The sequence below is a fragment of the Silurus meridionalis genome, chromosome 2 (assembly GCF_014805685.1).
Source record: "Silurus meridionalis isolate SWU-2019-XX chromosome 2, ASM1480568v1, whole genome shotgun sequence".
In the NCBI taxonomy this organism is placed as follows: domain Eukaryota; kingdom Metazoa; phylum Chordata; class Actinopteri; order Siluriformes; family Siluridae; genus Silurus; species Silurus meridionalis.
In genome coordinates this window covers 21,609,082-21,630,215 of record NC_060885.1, presented here as the reverse complement: position 1 = coordinate 21,630,215, position 21,134 = coordinate 21,609,082, and the positions used below count along the sequence as shown (strand labels likewise).

The following is a 21,134-nucleotide window of genomic DNA, read 5'->3' as shown; positions in this document are numbered from 1 at the left end:
CCCTCTAGAGGTCAGTTTGACAATAGAAGCCACACACAAGAAGTGATATCAGTCATTACCCTAAAAATAAGTGTCAGTTAAAACTCATTACAGGGGTTACATCTTGCTGATCTCACTTAAGATTACATATTCTTTGGCATGACAGCACAACAAGACCTAGCCATTCAGTAAGACTGTTATTTATTTAACAGAGTTCATTACCATAGACAATAATTCTCATGGCTCTCCTTTTTTCAGCATGCTAGTACAGTACATGTAAAGAATAAATCCAAAACAACCAAACAGGTATCTGTGGTATTACTGCTATTTAGCCCTTCTGGCGTCAACAACATGGTGAAAACATCACATTTTCCTCATTCTGGTGTTTGATGTTGACATTAAATGAACATGTATCTTAATGAATTTATGCCTTGTGCTGCTGCCACATGATTGGCTGGTTAGTGCATTAATGAGCAGGTAAACATCCCTAATTACGTGACTGTTTAAAATCTGGGTGGAAAAAAAGTATGGAATATTAGATATACATTATAAATATACAGTACATAAAAATAACAAAGTACCTGTTAATAACTTGAATTACCTACATAAAAATAATAATTGACAGCTCTTGTCCACAGCTGGTAAAACATGTTAAGTTGAATTAAAACACATTATTGTATTAAAGTGACATGTCTAGATGAATTCACTAAGGTACCATAGGGGCTGCAGGGGTGCGTCCAAAATTCACGGATTTTCGGAACTCTTGGGGGGGTCTTAGAACGTAACCCCCCATCGGATTTAGTGATTCATAATTCAAGTTTAGGTCTATTTCACAAAAGATTTTGCTCTTCTTTTTTTTTCTTCATATCTAAAATCATATTAAGGTGATGTTCCAGGGTCAATTCTATTGACAACTATTTAGCCCCTTATTTTGGCGCGTTCCCCTGGTGGCAAAAACAACTTCCTGTCATAAATGAACAGTCATTTTTTTTAGTTTCCTTTTGATCTTCCTTTTTCGTGCATCCACAAAGAAATTGGAAAATGACTTGTTTTTTTTCCTAGTTTGGTTCTGGAGTATTGCACAAAAAAAATTAAAAATTAATTTTTCATTTTTCCAATTCTCTTTCTAACATGAAAATGAAATGACCACAAGGTACACAGACCTTCTGATCTTCCCATCACTAGAATGTACTAATAGAGTACAGACGCCACTGATATACCCTATGTAGTGCACTAACGAGGGCCCTTACTCTTTAGGGCTCTCTCTCTCTCTCTCTCTCTCTCTCTCTCTCTCTCTCTCTCTCTCTCTCTCTCATTCTCTCTCTCTCCCGATTCAAAGCATGGCGACGGTGGTGGCTACACGGGCGTGCGAGACCGAGGGCTGCAGCAAAGAGGCCAAACTGCAGTGTCCCACCTGTATTAAACTCGGCATACAAGGATCGTATTTCTGCTCTCAGGTAGTGTCCTGCCCCGGGTTCCGCTTCCAGCTTGACCGCTAGCATGGGACTTAGCCGACGAGCTAGCTAGCATGTTGCTAAAACTAGGCTCACCCGGTCCGGTTTTAGCCTGCGAGCTAGCACTACAAGCTGTACGGGCCAGGACAACCGGTGTGATTTCTCACTTAGCGCATTTTCTTTTAAACAACCACGTCGCACGCAAATCAGTATACACGTCTTTTAGAGACGTTTATAAGGAGTGCTGGTATAACATGGGGTTCGAGACTTGCAGTAGTGTGTTAGCACAGCGCCTGGACATGAGTCTGAAGCGGCTCGAACAGTAGTGAAAGGAAAATCAAATCAATGAAAATAAACTGAATGCTTTATAACTTATAGAATCAACGTCCATACAGATATCCATAAAGGTTTATTCATATACTTTAGGGACTGGGTTCAGAGTTGCTGGATCACTTTGCTCTGGTTACATGATCAGTTAAAGTTTTGTTTATTTACATATATAAAATAAATAATAAAAACATAAGGGTTTTTTTCTGCTGGTAAAAGAGAGAAAGTCCTTCATTCCCTATGTGTAGTGATAGTAAATTGTAGTTGTGGTTATGTGGGCCACCTGTTGCAAGTCTGTAAACTGGGGTGTGGACTTGCCTATACTGTGTCAATACACCTCCAAAAATACTCACATGCTGTTCAGTGACAGTGATTTGCAGTGCTTAGTTTGTCAAACTTGAGTTAAGGATATACGGAGAAAGATCCAGCAAGTGTACGGCAACTGTAAATGTCCCGGGATATCAAAACAAAATTATATACACCGATCAGGCATAGCATTATAGCGTTATATCATTATGACCGGTGAAGTGATTAATTATTTCTTCATCATGGCACCTGTTAATGGAGAAATGGGAATAAATTAATTTGACAAGCGCCAAATTTGTATGTCTAGACGACTGGATCGGAGCTTCTCCAAAACTGCAGCTCTTGTGGGGTTTTCCCGGTTTGCAGTGGTCAGTATCAGTATCTATTAAAAGTGGTCCAAGGAAGGAACAGTGGTGAACCGGCGACAGGGTGATGGACAGCTAAGGCACATTAATGCACGTGGAGAGCGAAGGCTGGTCCGTGTAGCTCCTGTAGCTCAAATTGCTGAAGAAGTTAATGCTGCTGTTAATGCTTGATGGGTCACGACTGTTTTGGCAGCAAAACAGGACCAACACAATATTAGGCAGGTGGTCATAATGTTAAGATTGTTTTATATGTTGAACATCTGATTGATTGATAGATCGATCAATCTAAGAAGTTTAATTCTTTCTTTACATATCCCAGTTCGCATAAGAACTTGTACGAGAAAGGATTGCAGTCACGTTTTAGGTATTATGTGGGAGGACTGGACACTTTTTTATTTTAAGTGTATAAGCATTTGGTCTCAATTCTATACATTTTCTTTGTATAGCACTTTAAACAATGGATGTTGTCTCAGAGTAGCTTTACACAGATGTTTATCACAGTGGTGATAAAAGTACATGTTTGTTCCTTATAATTGTAAATGTATCCCTAATGAGCGAGCCAGTGGTGACTGTTGACCTTGAGTCAAAGGGAACTCAAAAGGGAACCTATCCTCATCTGGGTGGCATCGAATGTCCATCCATTACAGTTAGTTATTGTTAATGGAGGGAGGGTTGGATGGATGGATGGATGGATGGATGGATGGATGGATGGATAGATAGATATGTAGATTGATTAATTTGTATTGTCATTGCATAGTACAGGTACACAGAATGTAATGTGAAAGAATGAAATGCAGTTTAGCATCTACCAGAAGTGCATATAACAGCAATTGTGCAAATTGAAAAGTGCAGATAAATATGTAAGTGTATATATACAGCATATATGTGTGTGTAATCATATGTACAGTGAATACAAATAAAGGCTTTATCAGTGAAGAGATGTGTACACACTGTTAAAAAGTACAAGTAAATGGTTATAGGGCTATGGCATTGAAAAAATGTGTAAAAGCTGAATAAACAAGTACACTAAATATGTTTATGTACATGTGAAATATTAGGCAGGATGTACAGTAAGGTGTGTAGATAGATAGATAGATAGATAGATAGATAGATAGATAGATAGATAGATAGATATAGATACACAAATAAAATAGTAGTGCAGATGTATTTAAGGCACAATATGTGTAGAGAATGAGGGGTATAAAAATACAATTTGTACATTGTATGTATAATTGAACAGAAGTTATATACAGTGTTTATACAGTGATCTAACGGTGTAGTGATTTCTGAAAGTGATTGTTAGATTTCTGAAAGTCCACAATGAGCTCTTTAGTTTTCATGCCGTTGAGGGTCAGGTTGTTGCACACCATGCTGTCAGACTTTGTATCTCTTCTCTATTTGGAGCACAGTCATGGGTGAACAGGGAGTAGAGTAGTGGGCCCAAAACACAGCCCTGTGGGATGCCGGTGTTTCGAAAGAGTCCAGAATCCATCTGCAAGTGGAGGTGCAGATACCCAGGCCACTGAGATTAGTGATCAGTACAGTGGGGAGGACTGTATTGAATGCAGAACTAAAGTCGATAAACAGCATTCTGATGTAGGTGGTGTTTTTATCCAGGTGGGTGAGAGCTGAATGAAGAGCCATGAAAACTGCATCCTCTGTCGAACTATCCGGGCGTTAGGCAGTGTAGGTGGTATGCCCGCAGTGAGGTGATTTTAGAACCAGTTCTGTAAAAGCGCTTAGTAACAATAGTGGTGAGTGCATAGTATAGAATAGTGGCTCTTTTTTAGTCCTCTGCATTGCCAGATTTGCAGGAGACGGACCTTAGAGTTCATCCACGGCTTCTGATTAGGAAAGCATTTCACGTGTTTGAAGGTAGTTACATTGTCAACGCACGTGTTGATATGCTCCAAAACAGATGAGGTGTAAATGTACATGTCTGTGTGAGATTCCAGTGTGGCCTGTGAGGCAAACATGTTCCAGTCAATATCCTGAAACTGTTGCTGTGGAGAAGAAATGGCTCCCTCTGGCCATACCTTTTCTGACCTCACAGCTGGTTTCACTCGTTTGATCAGTGGTGTGTATTTGGGTAGCAGGAACAAAGAGAGGTGACTCAGACTGGCCCGAATGGGAGAGGGGAATGGCCGTGTATGCCTTAGGTATGTTTGTATATACTGGCCCAGTGTGTTGTCCCCTCTGGTAGAGCAGGAGACTAATGTCTGATATATTTATTTCTTTATTTTTTTTTTTTTACATAAAACACCTTTTCGGTCTCCAAAAAAGTACATTCATTATGCCATTTGAACATCATAATGAAGTTCAACACAAATTGGAATGTCTGTGAATGGCTTATTACCTTGGCTGAGGAGAAGTTAGTGTTGTTCCAATGTTAGTGTGCTTTGATCATCTGTGGCAGTTTAGAAATCCAAAACTCGTAGGAATAATGGGTCAACGGTTTGAAAAATTGTGGACGGACACACTTGCTTTTCACTTCAGTGCTTTTGCTTAATTCTTTAAGACTCCATCGTCAACCGTAAAAGGGCCAGTTGGTGGTTTTTCCAATGGAACTAAGACAAATGATGACTGTTTAGCATGTAAGGATTATTTTTTTTTTATTAAAAGACAAAAAAGGTGCAGTTAATACGTTCTTAGAAAAATAAAGGTGTTGGGTTTATATATATTTCCAAGAACACTGTGTTTATAGAGGTCCTAGTTCCTGAAGCCCATTTTCTTTTGTGTTAGGGTATGAAGTGCTGCTGAAAAAAGCTTTGCAATTAAGGAACACAAAGCAGGGTTTGCTGGTAGAGCAAGAAAATACTCAACAGAATATTTTTATTAATTAATGTGGAATATCCACAAGGTAAGTTTGTTTCTGTTTTCACTTGCAGCTATATTCAGCAATTTCCTTACAAGTGTTTATTTTTGTTCCCTACTTCCTGTTACTAGCCTTAAAAACCCCTGCATGCTGGAAAACTTACAGACCATACCAATTCTGTTAGAATAGAGATTCCTTTTATTTATTTACATGTATATATGTGTGTATAAGTGTATTAATACAAACCTGTCACTTAAATTTAACACTTTCTGGCCAATCATGCTTGAGAATTTAGTAGCAATGTGGTGTGTCATGGTTACTTTTAGTTTACAATTTTTTTTATACATACTACAAAAATTTTTTGTGTGTGTGTTTTTTAGGAATGTTTCAAAGGCAGCTGGGGTACCCACAAACTGCTCCACAAGAAAGCAAGTATGTGTCATACTTCATTGCACCTGCCGTATGTTTTCGTTGATGTGTATAACAGACCTTGTTATTGTCTATTTGCACAGAGGAAGACAAGAAGGATGAGGAAAAGAACTGTGTTGAGAAGGAGGTCAACACGGATCCCTGGCCTGGATACAAGTACTCTGGCAAGCTCCGACCTCACTATCCTCTGGTATGAGCACAAATTAAAGGTCTTACAAAAATGATCCAGGGAAAAAAATATATATCATTTGAGAGAAAAATGTTGTCTGATTGACTTTGTAGACACCCATGCGTCCCGTTCCAGGGCATATTCAGAGGCCGGACTACGCCGATCACCCGCTGGGTAAGAATGAAATGATTGCACAAACACGATCATATTGGTTTACTAAAATGTGAGCCACAAACCACATTTTTTATTTTTTTGTAAATAGTTGTGTGTTTCCCAAATCACAGCCTGTCCCTTTCTATTTCCTGATGCCTCTTATATTAACCCTTTTTTTGGCAGTTGAATAAAACAGTGCTTGGTGACAGTTTTTCTTTAGAGCAGTTCAGACAATAAATCCAGTTAGACAGCAAATGTGTATTTTTACTTCATACACAAATGTTCTGTCCTAGAAAATCAGCAATTCCATAACATGCTCTGTATATGTAGAATAGCACATAATAATTCATAAAAATTATATAAGAATTCATAATTTTATTTCCCTTTTTAAAACGATGCTGCAGAATCATCCTGTAAGTAATTAATGGGAAATACACCATTAGCAACAGACTCATAGTTGAGCATATTGGAGTATTTGCAAGTAGACAGCTTTTGCTTCTGTGTGTGTGTGTGTCTGTGTGTCTGTAGGTCTGTGTGTCTGTGTGCGCGTTTTTACCTGCTGTTATTTGTGTAGATGAGATGCGAGTTAATACCTGTATAAGTGTTACAGTGTTGTGTTTTGCTCACTGCCTCAACAGAAGCAGGTGTAAGGCATTTTTTTTTTGGTTTGTTTGCTTTTTTCTACAGACACATGTTTTTATTATTTGGTGTCTGTGTAACCCTGCTAAATTGTCCATGATTATACCTATAAAGACATTTTATGAGACTTCCATAGTGCAGCGCAGGAACAAATGGTACTAAAGTTGTTTGTTTATTGATTAAATAAGCATGTTGTCACTTTTGTGAACACTATGTGACTGGTGTTGGTTTATAGGGATGTCTGAGACGGAGCAGACCCTTAAAGGGACTTCCCAAATTAAGACCCTTACTCCTGAAGAGACTGAGGGCATGAGAATGGTCTGCAAGGTAAATTCAACTTTTTCTTTTGTCTTGTTGGTGTGAGTATAAATGATTAACTTTTGGTATTGCCCCATAGAAAATCGAGGCATTTTGGTCTTTTGTGTAATTGTCAGCATAGTTTAAAAGGTGCAAAGTGCATTGGACTTCATCCTAATATCCAAGTGATCCTTCCTTTTCTCCAGGCATCAAAAAATGTGCTTACTTGTTCATTTTAGTTTGCACAACTAAAAACTGTTGAGAATTGTTTTAAAGAGGCCTATAATAAACATATTAACGATGATCATGATGAGTTCCCCGAAACAAGCAGCGAGTCATTTCTGTTTTGGGAATCAAACGTTGCCAACAGGAATAATCCCCTGTTGACCAATTATTGGTGAATTGAACATGTGTTTAACTAATCTTTCTGTTTCTTTACAGCTTGCACGAGAGGTTCTCGACATTGCTGCCATGATGGTGAAACCTGGTGTGACAACAGAAGAGATTGATCACGCTGTACATCTGGTAAATCTTTCTTCTGTCAGATTATTATTGCCTCATGTCCGCTTCGATATTGGTCACTCACTGATCATGAAACAACACACAGATGAACACTTATATATCTAATATTAGAACAAAATCTTTTTACCCTTTATTTAGACAAATGTTTTGTTACTTTGTGTTTCAGCCCTGCTTTTTAGACATGCTATAATTATACAAAATTTATTTCTACAGAGTTAATATACATTTTACCAGAGCTGCAACAGCTAATCGATGAAATCATTAATAATCTATAATGAAATTTGTTGTAATCGAATTTCATTATTGATTAGTCAGGCTGCGTTAGGTTAGGGTTAGCGTGACTAAGATAACACAGCCGCGTATGAAAATGGCGGACAGTACAGGGTCAACCGGCAGCAGGAACAAGTGTGCGTCCCAAGTCATCCAAGGCAGGGGAGAATTTTATATTAAACGCAACAAAGAAACATTTACCTGGATGTTATGCAAAGCGGCGCTCGTGTGGCATGGAAGTAATAAAGCGAGGAAAAAGAAAACACACTGGTGACGCGGATGAAGGTGAAACATCAGCATGGGAGCAGAAACTGTAGAATCCTCATCATGTGAAAATGGTACAGTTTAATGAAGTGTTATTGTATAAACTGTTTGTAACTTCAGGACAGTCGCAGTGGATCTGTTTTGTCGTGACTCGCGAGCATCAGGTTGCACAATCAGTTCGCTCGCGACGTGACGGATTCAATTAAAACAGTGCGAAAAACACTAAATCTAAAAGCAGCAAATAACAGCAGCAGTAAACGATCACATTTTTAGTCACTGTTGTGGTTTTCAGCGAAAGATGATGCATTTGTACACCGAAGCATTTTTTCCCCCTTTAAAAAAAAAATCAAGTCTGTTAACTTGCTGCTTTTCTCCATTTCATTCTGTTTTGATAGCATTTGTCTACTACAACAGTTACTTATGTTTTCAAACGTAATTTACTGCTGCTTTACTATTTTTAAATGCTTGTTTTTAATGTTTGTATATTTAATATATGCATATATCATTTTCTATGTAATACAAATTTTTATTAATTATATATTCTAAGATATGCGTATCTTCAAAATGAACAAAATATTTTTTTTAAACAAAAATTGTCAAAACATTGTATTACATTATATATAGATTTTTTAAGCTTGCCATCTGCAAAATACAATACAAATGTTAATTTACACAAATTGCTTCACCTTTCATTCTCAAATGCTGTTTTTTAATTTATTAATTTCCACAGGGAAAAAAAATCGAGAAGGGGGGTCTGATTAATCGATTATCAAAATAATCATTAGTTGCAGCCCTTAATTTTACTTATATATTTGTGATTTCTATTTTGAATTTTTCTTCAAAAAAGAGCATGAAATAAACTTAAGTAATATTTTTGTCAATGCTTTCTGTTTAAGGCATGTATAGCACGGAACTGCTATCCATCACCCCTCAATTACTACAACTTTCCAAAGTCCTGCTGTACCTCAGTGAATGAGGTCATCTGCCATGGAATACCAGACCGCCGCACCCTTCAAGAGGGGGACATCCTTAATGGTGCAAACTAAAATATACTCCCACTTGCTTTTAAATGCTGTCTTTTAGGTGCAGCTTTATTGCTTGTTATTGAGGGACTGTGTTGTGTAAATATTTGCTCCATATTCATATAAACAAAGCTCTGAACAGCCTATGGTAGTTTAGTTTTGTGTTAATAGTCACAACAAGAGTCAGGTCTACACAGAAAATGGAGATTATGAAACTGCTCTTACTAAAGATTTTGTAAGGAAGTGGTTCCAGATCATCTCCTATCAATTACTTTTCTATTTGGATATAAAGGCCGGAAAACGGACCCGTGTTTGGCTGTGCATTACCTTTTTTGTTGTTGGATAACAAACTGCTTTTGTTTAACCCGACTTCTCATATTTCAGTGGACATTACCGTTTTCCACAACGGTTACCATGGAGATCTGAATGAGACATTTTTTGTCGGTGAGTTGGATGATGGGGCAAAAAGGCTCGTCCAGACTACATACGAATGTCTTATGCAAGCTATTGATGCTGGTAAGAAAACCTAGTTTTAGCTTTGTATTGTATTGTATTGCATGATTGTTTTTACATATCATTTACATATCTTACAATCTTTGTGCTTTTGAATATAATATACTGCGTTGCATTTGCCTGGTGGCCTCTAGAGGTCAGGGCTGCGCCACGCCACGTTTACTGCAGCTTCGCTAATGGGGATGACTTGTGTCCTGTTCAGTGAAACCCGGTGTACGTTATCGTGAGCTGGGGAACATCATTCAGAAACACGCGCAAGCTAATGGATTTTCTGTGGTGCGCAGTTACTGTGGTCACGGCATCCACAAACTCTTTCACACCGCACCCAACGTGCCGCATTATGCAAGTAAGCATTTGTGCATTCGGTCTGACGTGCATGCCAAATTGAAGCAGCAGATATGTTCCACTGAGTCTTACAACATACTGTACAATTATTAGTTATCTGTATATTATGCTACATACTCATTTCATAGCCTGACTAAATACTGAGTTTTATGTTTGTGTGTAGAGAATAAAGCTGTTGGGGTGATGAAACCTGGTCATGTCTTTACGATTGAACCCATGATCTGTGAAGGTAAGACCCTAATAAAATCGCCTAAAACTCCGAATTCTGCATTTGCCATAAATCATTCATAATAACCGTACACTCTAAGAGTAGATTGAGTGCTGTGGTTGACCAAGCAGAATACATTAGTGAGAAAGAGGCATGTGTTCTGGTATATTCCCCCTGCACACTGCTGCTCCCTCCTCCACTTAACTTGCATGTTCACTGCTTGCTGGGTGTGTCGGTGGAGGTTTTCAACCAAACCTTGCAATCAGAGTAATATAGATGTTCTAATCATTTAGGGTTATGTGGTATAAAGTTGTATCACTACAATTAATCCTTTTGAGTTAAAATGTATTTTTGCTGTCTCTGTGCACCACTGGATTGTTGCAGCTGGCCAGTGCTAAATTGATGCCACTTGCAATGTTTATAAATGCGAAAGAAAGAGGGCTAGACAACGACACGGAAACGCTGGCCAATATAGTGTTGGCGGTTTCACAACAATATATATGCAGTGTTCAGTGTTTGCACATACTATAAGTGAAAGGAGAGTGTGAATCAGAGTTCAGAAGCGGGCAAATTGTTGGTGGGTTTGTCGCTGGTGCATATATGACCAGGACAGGAAGTCTTAGTGGTGGATTACGGTATCCAGGGTATTGTCAACACACCACCACGAAGGACAGACCAAGCAGGAGTAACTTCTAATACAAGAGGAAGCTGTCTTAAAAGGATATCCGGGTAATAATCTGGATCACATTTCACCATAAAAAAAAAAAAAAAAAACTCCACTACAGCTGCCCAACTCACTGCAGAATTACATTCATATACATACATAAGGGGAGGTAGATTAGTGGTCAAGGTTAATACCAGCCACACCCAACTATGGGACCCTTAACCCCATAGTTGCTTGGTTATATGAATGAGATAACTGGATAAGGGCTGCCAAATGCCATAAATGTAAATACAGTAATCCCCCGGATAGCCCCTATAATGTACTGTATACCTATACTTCACTTTGTAAACCTAAAATTGTACCTAAATCGCACACTACATGCACAAAAATAACGATATAAAATATTTATATTTTGTACTTTTGTAAAAGATTTTGCACTTTGCCTAAAGCTGGCTGACACGGTACTCCTGATTTCTGCTTCTTTCTTAAAAATATAGCGTAACGTGCTCTCATTCACCCCGTAACGGCGGCCAACAGCAGCAAAACTCTCGCCACTGTAAAGCATGTTCAGAAGTTTAATCTCTTTTGAAGAGTCGTCATCTTCCTCTTCTGCCGCTTAGTTTCGTTACCAGAAGCTATCGATGGTGCACATTTTGGGGACGTTTTACTCTGCGGTACAGATACTGTATAAATTCACTACAGTAATACAGTAAGGTTTTGCTAAACAACACGCTATATCTGCAATAGTCAGATAGTTATGGTCTATATGAGAATTATATAATATATATATATATATATATTACTGTACACACTTCAACCTCTTTTGTTTTCCATCAAAACTGTTTGTTGGCAGCTCCATAGGGTCAATATTCATGGTCAGGCTTCTGTAGCCGAACCTCAGGTCACTTGTGCCAGGAATGGAAATCTTGGGCTTTAGACAATGTGAAACATGTGTTGTTCTCTGATGAGCACACCTTCACTGTTTCCCCACATATGGTGAAAACAGTAAAAAGCTTACCCCTGGACTGGAGCATGCCCAGAGAATGCAAAATCAGGCATTGTACCCTGAACATGGTGCACTGTATCAGAGTGATAATGCACCAATACACACAGCAAAACTAGTGACATTGTGGTTCGATGGACTTAAAAGTAGAACGTATCCAATGGCCTGCACCAGCATCTCGTATTGACCTAGCCACTTGTTCTGCCAGAAGCATGGGCCAGAATCCCCCACTGTGGTCACTGTGCAGAAGTTGTATTTGTCATCCCTAAATAATACTGAATTAAATGGAGACCCCACACCATGCTGTTATTGTGGTCTAAAAACAGACCACTTTCATTGTCACACCTCTGAAAGCAAGGTTTTCACTACTTCCTTGTGCAGTTACTTGTAAAATGCTTTGAATACTGAATTTGCACACATATATGCAAATTCACCATCTGAGGTTTCAGAAAGTGCACTTGCCCTAATATAATACCATTTCCAGTTCAAGAAAACCAGTCCCTTTAGCAGTCATACATGTCCACTCTATATGTTGAGCTGGTACTCTTCTTCAGATCATGAGCAATTTGTACCTTTCCAATATTTTTATCTTCTAATTGTTCTGATGACTTTTATCTCGCCTGTCTGTAGGATATTCTTGACCAGGTTGAAAATTCATCATCAGTTGTTTTTTGTGTTCTTTTGGACATATTGGTTTTGATTTTTTTCCCCCCAGTTTAAATACATATTTTTATTTCCCTCAATATTTATTCATATAATTTCTCTATATATATCGATATATAATTAAACACATTTTTATGAATCAATTCTGTTTTTCTAATTTTGAAATCAAGTTCAGTACTATTTTACATGGTGTGGTGGTTGTTTTTATACAGGATCTATTTGAAAAACTATCGGTTGATTAAACGGTTATCGGGAAGTACAATCCAACTTAGCTATCAGTATCAGTAAAATCCATTGAACTCTAATAGCTATGGTGAAATGCATCCATGTAATTGTTTTTAATCAATAATTTAGTGGAAATAGTTTGCTAAAGTTGGTTGAATCCATTTATCCGCACATGGTGCACTTTGTTTCCCATGGACCATTATTACTGACTCACCACCAGGAACACAGAAGACCCTGCAGAATGAGAAATAAAGGAATGGGGAGAAAAAGCGAGGTGCAAGGAGAAAATTTATATGGAAGCCCGTTTCCACCACATTAAATAAAAAGTGTGCCAAATTCAGAGCTTTTTTCTTAGAATTCGGACTTCATTTCTCTCAATTCCGAGGTTTTTTTTTCACCATTCGAGCAGCGGCGCCTCCTCTGTAGTGTCAGAAAGCTTTACACATTGAAAATGAAATGGTCTCCAATCAATATAATCGCATGGTATAAAACTTAAGGAGACGGAACGAGACCAAGCAGAGGAGCCTCGTTCATACAGTAACAGCTTCAAACCTCAGGCCCTCAGTTTACGAGAAAAAAGTAAAAATTGTGAGGAATGAAGTCAGAATTGCGAGGGAAAAAAAACTTTGTTGTGGCAGAAACAAGGTTTTACCGGATTCAGGCCAAAAAAGAAACAAGTTTTCAAAGTTTGGCATCATTTTTAACTAAAACAAAGAAAACAGTGCATTTTTATTTAATAATTTTTTTTTTGTAATTTAAAATGTATTTTTATTTATAGGTATTTATATTTTGATGTAATATGGCAATTAAATGCACTAAATGGGTTTAGTTTTCACACATTCTTGTATGCAATTTCAGCAATAGAGTACATTTTTTTGTTAAAAAACCAATTACTTGTTTATTTTAAGAGACTTATTTTCTCTTATATATTTAGTATTGCTCTTTAATAAAGAAAATGTCATTCTTTTCTCATTACTTGATTAATCGTTGGAATAATCTGTAAAATTTACTCTGTAAATCACTATAATAATCGATAGCAACAGCTCTAAGACGATTTGAGTAGATGGCGCTGTCTGTACACCGTGAAGTGCACATCTAAAACGTCTGAAACCGTCCAGTCTTTTCGTTCCAAGCATGCTTAAATGTTTGTAAACTTTCCCCTCTTCTCTATGCAGGTGGTTGGCAGGATGAGACATGGCCAGATGGTTGGACAGCTGTTACTCGAGATGGGAAACGTTCTGCCCAGTTTGAACACACACTTCTGGTGACCGAAACAGGTTGCGAGATTCTCACTCGTCGACTCGATGAAAACGGCCGCGCCCACTTCCTGTCTCAGATGTAAAGTGCTCAAATGAGAGCCCAGGCCCCTCCCCCCACAGTGGAGGACACATCTGCTCCGCCCCTGTCACTGATCAGCCAGTCACACTGTAGTTCTCTGTTGGGCAGAAGATTATTGGCCAAATGGCCATGGTGATGGAGTGTCTGTCTGGGCAAGAAGCGGAAAATTTGTTTATTTATGAAATTGTCATCTGAACATTCATAGGACTCTGGTTTTGGATCTGATCAGACTGGAAGGCACTGACCTTTGACCTGCTTGCAGATGCACCACCCTTTGCTTGGTGTGTGCGCGCCTGCGTGTGTGTGTTTGTGTGTGTGTGTATCTGTGAGAGAAAGAAAGATCTCATGCTTTATTGAATGTTTGAGTTCTGGAATAATTATATGTATGTGTCCAGTTCTGAACGGTACGCATGTCATATGTTTCCAAATTATACCAAACAGACTGATTAATAAAATCTGACTGCATTTTTTTTTTCTTTTTCCTTTTTGGTTTCTCCCAACCATATTTTCTGGCTACAGCCTTCTATTTACAAAAGAGTGCCTCATGACAAGCCATGTATTTCATGCATCAGACTGTTTTATTGTTAGTTCTTTGAGTCAGTGATATAAGTGACTGTATGATTTGTTTGTTATTGGCTGATGTGTTATCAAACCGTTCTGCAGCATTGAACTAGCATCGCTAGGTTTGTGGTCATTGTGTGTGTGTGTGTGTGTGTGTGTGTGTGTGTGTGTGTGTCTGAAAACCAGTCAAAACCATTTCACCGGTCTGCATTCAAGGCTGTATTAAAGCAGATTTTCCCTGTGGAACCATCCTAGGTTTTATGTTCTTTTTTTACCCCACCCATATGTGAGTAAATTGTGTCTGTCTGTGTAAAAGTCCAGTTTTGGATTTTGGTATGGGGACGTTGAGAAATTAGTTTATACAAACTTGCAAGAGTATAGTGAATTCTCCGTAAATAAAATGTTTAGTCTAATTTATTTGCCAGCTGTCATTTTGTCTGATCTTTTCTCTGTTTGGTCATTTTCAGAAATATTTATTACCCTCCTCAAAATGGCTTGTGTACTAAATCAGTAGTTCTGCTGGGGATATGTTTGTCTAGGGGAGATTTGTGGCAGCTGGAAGCCATCGTATTATGCAACCGATGGTTAGAGTTGAAATGAGCATACTGAAAAAAAAAAGGATGAACTGCTTCCTTTTTTTTGGCTTATTAAAATAGTTGAGGATGTACAGTTCATGGCCGGAGGTTGACTTGGCAAAGATCAAACCAGGATTAGAGGTCAGAAAAGCCTTTGCATTTAAGTCTGCAGATTGTATTCGTAAAATATTGTTTGGATTGCAGCTTGTCAGTCGGCTCCAGTCATCCAGAAGATGTACGTGACTGGATATATTTCAACATTTCTTCATGTTGAATAAGGACATCATATGGCCTGGAGTCAGATTCTGAAGGAATTTTCACAGTATGAAACAAAACAGATGTTTATTTGCAGTTTTGCGTTTGGCAGCGTCTCGGAAGGTTATTTTATGAATCACTTAAGACTTTTCTTATAAAAAGGTCTTCGTGTAAATGGGATGAGCTCATAAAGATTTAAAGCAGAAGCGCAATTGAATTAGCATTTTTATTGCAGCATAATATCTTGCACTAGAAAGTCGAATTCCAATATGTGGGTTTAAGGTTTATAATCACATGCAGATTAAATACACTAAATGGGTAATGAGTACTTCAAAACGAACACTTTTACTGAGTTCTACAGGGGTTTTAAGACAAAATTAGCTGAAGATATGGCAAAAGCGGAAATGAACTCTGGCCTCAAATAGCTGCTGTATTTGCGTGGCTGTGCCCTTCTCATTTCGACACGTTCAGGATGGTTCGAATGCTGTAAGACACGAAAGAAATGTTACAAATCGAAACAGTTTAAAAGATCAAGCTATTTGAAAGAATTACAAAAGATTTACCAAGCTCCTTTTTTCATGAGCTCAATGGCATCGTTGACCTGCTCGAGACTCATGGTATGGGTTACAAATTCGTCCAGTTTTATACGGCCAGCCATGTAGTCTTGGACTAGCTTTGGAACAGAATCCTTGCTCTTAAAGCCTAAGGCACACAGATATGCAAAGATCAACTGATGCACATTTGTTATTTAATGAAAAGCCATTTTCACAGCTACATTTGATTTTATTTCCATTGAATAGGCTTTGTTTATTAAAAACAGGTTACCTCCAAACAACGTTCCTTTCCAGGTCTTTCCAGCAATTAACTGAATTGGTCGAGCAGAGAAATCATTAAGGTCTGTCCAGCCGACGAGCACGCTCACACCCCAACCTTTAACACACGACTCCAGTGCACTCCGCTTCATAGAACAAAGAATAATTTACTAACAGAATTTGTCATAGGAAAAAAGACCAGTACACAAGTTTCAGCACAGCTTACCATAACAGCCACGTTACCCACACACTCGAGGGAGAAATCCACACCCCCATTGGTCATTTCCATCAGAACTTCACTGACAGGCTTTTTGTGTGCTTTGGGGTTCACAAACTCAGTGGCACCAAACACCTTTGCCTTCTCAAACTTCTGCTCGTTTATGTCCACAGCAATGATCCTGGAGGCTCCAGCATTCTTACAACCCATGACTGCAGCGAGGCCTACGGCCCCAAGCCCGAACACTGCGCACACTGAGCCTGGCTCTACCTGTAAACACATGCTGCCATATATAAACACAATCTAACTGCAGCAAGATATTGTGAACATGGCTTACTTACTGTACATACAGTATATACTGAAAGAGAGCACAGCACTATACATACCTTGGCAGTGTTAATAGCTGCTCCATAGCCGGTGGAAATGCCACAACCAAGCAGACAAACACGGTTCAATGGGGCATCATCGTCGATCTTTGTCACCGCAATCTGGTTCATAACAGTGTACTCAGAGAAGGTGCTGGTGCCCATGAACTGCAGCACAGGCTTACCACGACAGGAAAAACGTGTCATGGTATCTGACATTTGGGCATATCGGTCACTAGACCTGTGAAAAAAATACATTTGATGTCCATGCTACATTTACCTTTAATTGGTTTAACTTGTTCAAAGCGCCTATAATTTTGGCTTTAACAACTGTTCAGCCCTCTATTATTATTGTTCGCTTTCAATCCTACATGCATGGCCAAACAGGCTTCTTGCCCACTACTGCTTTGCTGTTTTGTGTGCACTTATGCAGGTTTCTTACCAGCTGTTCTCACATAGGTTGGTCTTTGGGCTCTTACAGAACCTGCACTCCCTACACTGAGAGACGAAGAGGGGAATGACCTTGTCACCTGCAAAAATATGATCACACACAGAAGAGGTCATTACACTACAGGCAAGCGGGCAGTAGCAATCCAGAAACCGAGGCAACGTCATGGGTGTCCTGACCCGGTTTGAACTCGGTGACTCCGGGTCCAATGCTCTCCACCACACCAGCCCCCTCATGACCAAGGACAGCAGGAAAGCCTTCCTTATGCTTTCCCTCATACAGATGGTATAAATCGGTGTGACAAACACCTGTAGCAATCACCTACAGCACAGGACAGGATTAGAGAACACCTTAAACCCCAGTTTAAAAAAAACTGAAATCCCCATAAATATATATACGATTTATTCTTGAAAGCAACAGCAAAGGAACAAAGAAGAAATATTCAACCTTGATACGTATTTCATTCTTTTGTGGTGGAGCCACTTCAATCTCCTCTATCACCAAAGGAGTATTGGGCTCCCAGGCTACAGCAGCCCGACATTTAATCACCTAAAACACACACATGCACAATTTGTGGAGTAGTGAATAGATGCTTTTCTGTTCTTTGTGTGCTTAGTGCAAAACGGTCATGGATTCTGCAAATACACTGATTCCAGACTTCACATGGAAGCTTTCCAACCATCTGTTTCATGCCCATTAAGCAATGTTTGTCTTGGGTGAGGATTATAAGTAAGATTTCACAACCTTATTAAATGTTAAATAGATTACTGAGGTTCCTGCTTTAGTATTTGGGTTTGTAGGTAATAATGGTGGTAATGTTTTTTTCAGTTATTTTCTTATTGTGATTCCATATTACATTCTGAAGTTAACAATATCCTTCCATAGGCCTCTGGTTCTACATCATACCAATTCATTTCTTCTTCTTTTTTTGCATCATTCCTCAATATGCCTAATATAGCATATAGTATATGTAATATATACATGCACTAATACCACTAAAAAAAAAAGTAAAAAATAAGTACATCATTTGTAACTTTTTTAAAACAAATACAGATTCAGACTCTGATACTTTATGATTTTAAATGTATTTCATATAATATAATTCATCTGGACCCTGACTGCTGTCATTTTTCTAAACTGACATGAAACTTTACATGGCAATACATTTATTATGGTGAATTCATGACAAGCTTTCAAATACAAAGAAAAAGCAGCTATTCATGCAAAAGAAAGAGGTAAATATGCATACCTTTCCTGCAGTGGCCATGTCCTATTGCTGTCAGGAAGACAGAGAGGGAAAGAGAAAGATAAAAAAAAAGAGACCACAAACTATTTGGCTCATAATTTTATACCCGAGCCCCAAAATCGCAACTGGGAGGGACCACCTTCTTCCAGCTCTCTTTAAGGAGGAGCTATAGGCTATCCAACAGATTTATGGGAAGATTAAGAAAAGGCACATTGATAAAATACTACAAATGAATCTTTTTTTTTTTTTTTTTTTTTAGTAAAACTTTTGTAAGATAGTGATCAGAGCCAGGTGGTAGCTGTGTTTACGTAAGAGAAGCACTGGGGTTGGGGTCAACATACAAACTTTTTTTTATGAGTCAAGGAACCTAAGATTTGCAAATACATTAACAAAGCATAACTACTTTGTTTAAGTTAGAGCCGTTCCACCTTCTTAATGTAATGTTTAGTCAAACTGATAAACGACTGCTGAATATACTTCACCCTGCAGCATTCTGGTCTACGTCCAGTAACTCCTCCATTTATAATACAGAAATTCAACCAAATAGATATTTTTTTCTAATCCTAATAAAAATCCTAATATTTACTCAGATTGAAGGCTACATAATTATATGACTAAAGAGCTATGATTTAATCGTAATTACTACTATGAAACGTACTCTTCAAAGTTATGCAATCTCTGATCTGGGGGCTTTATGTCTTGTCCTTTATGCACTCGTCAATGTGTGTCAGCTTTGCCTTTTAAGGGAGGGATTGTTATGCTTTTCACACAAACACCATGGCACATGCATAATTTAAAATCCAAAAGCATACCAGTGATGCTTAGTTCTTTTTTTCTTTTCTACAAGACGTACAATCAGTTTACTCTGCACAGTTTTTACAATACAATGACATTAGCTACATCAGATCCAAAATGATAGAGAGATAAAGCTGATTTGTTTGCACAAAACTTGGACATTCATTTTCAATATAATTAAATGTACCTAAGTCACTAGACTACGGTGTTTTTTAAATAATGTGGATCATTTATTTCTCTAGGGCTTCTGCTAGGGCTATATTAAAGATTGTAGCTCAGACAAGATGCTGTGGATTCTATTCATGCAAGTTGTCAAATGCTGGTTCTTTATTAGCTGCTTTTCTCATCATACTCCTTCCAATTCCAATTGCGTGGGCTTATTACAGAGCTGAGAAATGATGGCAAATTGATTCCTTCTCTATTTATCAGTGATCTTAACCTGTTGTGTAGTGCAGACAATGAATATACCACTGTAGATATTTTTCTATTCAGTAACCACTTAAACATATAAGCATAATATGAAATTCCTCAACTCTGTTTCCTTTGTTGTGCTAAATGGCATACTAAAGTCTCTCTTATGTAGTTTTCTGTAGTTTATGTATTTTTAGATTGATCAGGTCAAGCATGTCCTCTTCCCCTTCTCTTTTTTGTTAAGTATAGGAAGTACCAGCCTCGAGACATTTACAGTATTAGAATTCAAAACATGTAAAAGATTGCATAAATTTTACAGTTTTTTCTTCTTATTATACATCTAGATTGGGAGGGAAAATATCAACATACAACAATAATTAATGAAAAAAAGAGTAATAATAATTTGAAATAAAAGGATGCAAATAAAGATAGGAACAGAAAATCAATCAGTTAATACATAGATAATTAGCACTGTTGGTGCAGTCAGTGCAGATTAAATATAAATATCTATCCATAATGTCCAGATGATGATGCAGAAGTAGAAAATTCAGTGCCTGGGATGTAAAGTTTTAATCAGCCAAATTGAGTTGCAGAGTGTGTAACGTAAGCTCAAAGGGATTCCTTATTTTAGAGAATTATGTATTAGGTCGATAGATGGGAAATTGTGCAAAAAAATCTGCACCATCAAGGAGAGTGCACTGACATGGACCTTGGTAAATTTAGTATTGATTTATAAGAGCACACATAAAATGGGTGCAGTGGCAGACGCAGAAACTGTTGGGCTAAAATCAATGCTGGCAAAAGAGAAAGCAATGACCTTGCTAGTGGGTCAATGGACCACTGAAATACAAAAAGAACTGGAAAGCCTATATGACATGTATGGTATGTGTAAGCTATGTTGGAAGCACCATAGTGAAGTTGCTCTTTGCTCCCAAGAAGATTATGGCTTAATGGAAAATTCAGTGCTAGCATGCTGTGCACCATACCAAGGAAGCATGTTCAGCTTGCTAAAATACACATAGTTTGAGAAGATGCTGGTTAATGGCTCCACTTTAAAACATGAAAAAAACATTTAGGGACAGCAGTTCAGTGGACAGTGGAGTTATGCAATATACAGCACACATCACATTGATGAAATGGCAGAAGTTCAAATCAGTTTGAACAAACAGCCAAAGTCCAATTCATCATAAGCCCTAGAGAAAATTCAAGTACCAGGCTTGAAAATACACAGCCAACAATTGGTTGATTGCAATTACAGCATTAGCTGTTAATAACTATTGATCAATGGCTCCAGAGTACACTGTTCACATAGTGTCATTTTTAGTTTTGCCACCGAGCAATGCAGAACAAGACCATAGTGTTATATCATAGTTCATATCAGTAGTAATTATGCTGGAAAAGCATAAACTAGTATCAACTCCAACGCAAGCAATGCAAGTTAAACATGGCATTAGCCAGTTTGTGCAAACTTGGTCTCAC

At 38.2% G+C, this 21,134-nt stretch overlaps 2 protein-coding genes across 2 annotated transcripts; one reads left to right on the top strand and one right to left on the bottom strand.

Annotated features, from left to right (window-relative positions):
- The first annotated feature begins 1,261 nt into the window (after positions 1-1,261).
- metap1 (methionyl aminopeptidase 1) lies at positions 1,262-14,948 on the top strand. The gene is made up of 11 exons (XM_046873356.1): positions 1,262-1,436; positions 5,627-5,678; positions 5,759-5,865; positions 5,958-6,018; positions 6,872-6,963; positions 7,375-7,458; positions 8,886-9,024; positions 9,396-9,527; positions 9,727-9,870; positions 10,033-10,098; positions 13,808-14,948. Exons 1-11 carry the CDS (start codon positions 1,320-1,322, stop codon positions 13,972-13,974), a joined length of 1,161 nt encoding a protein of 386 aa, XP_046729312.1. The 5' UTR covers positions 1,262-1,319; the 3' UTR covers positions 13,975-14,948.
- Positions 14,949-15,573: 625 nt separating this feature from the next.
- On the bottom strand, positions 15,574-18,586 carry LOC124401236 (alcohol dehydrogenase 1-like). Its single transcript, XM_046873369.1, has 9 exons — positions 18,453-18,586; positions 17,651-17,752; positions 17,383-17,524; positions 17,198-17,285; positions 16,777-16,996; positions 16,400-16,660; positions 16,187-16,319; positions 15,925-16,063; positions 15,574-15,845 (listed from the first exon to the last, which is right to left on the bottom strand). Exons 1-9 carry the CDS (start codon positions 18,468-18,470, stop codon positions 15,815-15,817), a joined length of 1,134 nt encoding a protein of 377 aa, XP_046729325.1. The 5' UTR covers positions 18,471-18,586; the 3' UTR covers positions 15,574-15,814.
- Positions 18,587-21,134: the final 2,548 nt, after the last annotated feature.

What these genes read in the sequence shown, in the direction of transcription:
- LOC124401236 (XM_046873369.1), bottom strand. An exon ending in AGAATGAAATACGTATCAAG is followed by an intron (nt 17,525 to 17,650) that starts GTTGAATATTTC and finishes CCTGTGCTGTAG; the next exon opens with GTGATTGCTACAGGTGTTTG. An exon ending in CAGCTATTAACACTGCCAAG is followed by an intron (nt 16,661 to 16,776) that starts GTATGTATAGTG and finishes ATGTGTTTACAG; the next exon opens with GTAGAGCCAGGCTCAGTGTG.
- metap1 (XM_046873356.1), top strand. Translation starts at nt 1,320, where the DNA reads ATGGCGACGGTGGTGGCTACACGGGCGTGCGAGACCGAGGGCTGCAGC. An exon ending in GATCGTATTTCTGCTCTCAG is followed by an intron (nt 1,437 to 5,626) that starts GTAGTGTCCTGC and finishes TGTGTTTTTTAG; the next exon opens with GAATGTTTCAAAGGCAGCTG. An exon ending in AGAGGGGGACATCCTTAATG is followed by an intron (nt 9,025 to 9,395) that starts GTGCAAACTAAA and finishes CTCATATTTCAG; the next exon opens with TGGACATTACCGTTTTCCAC.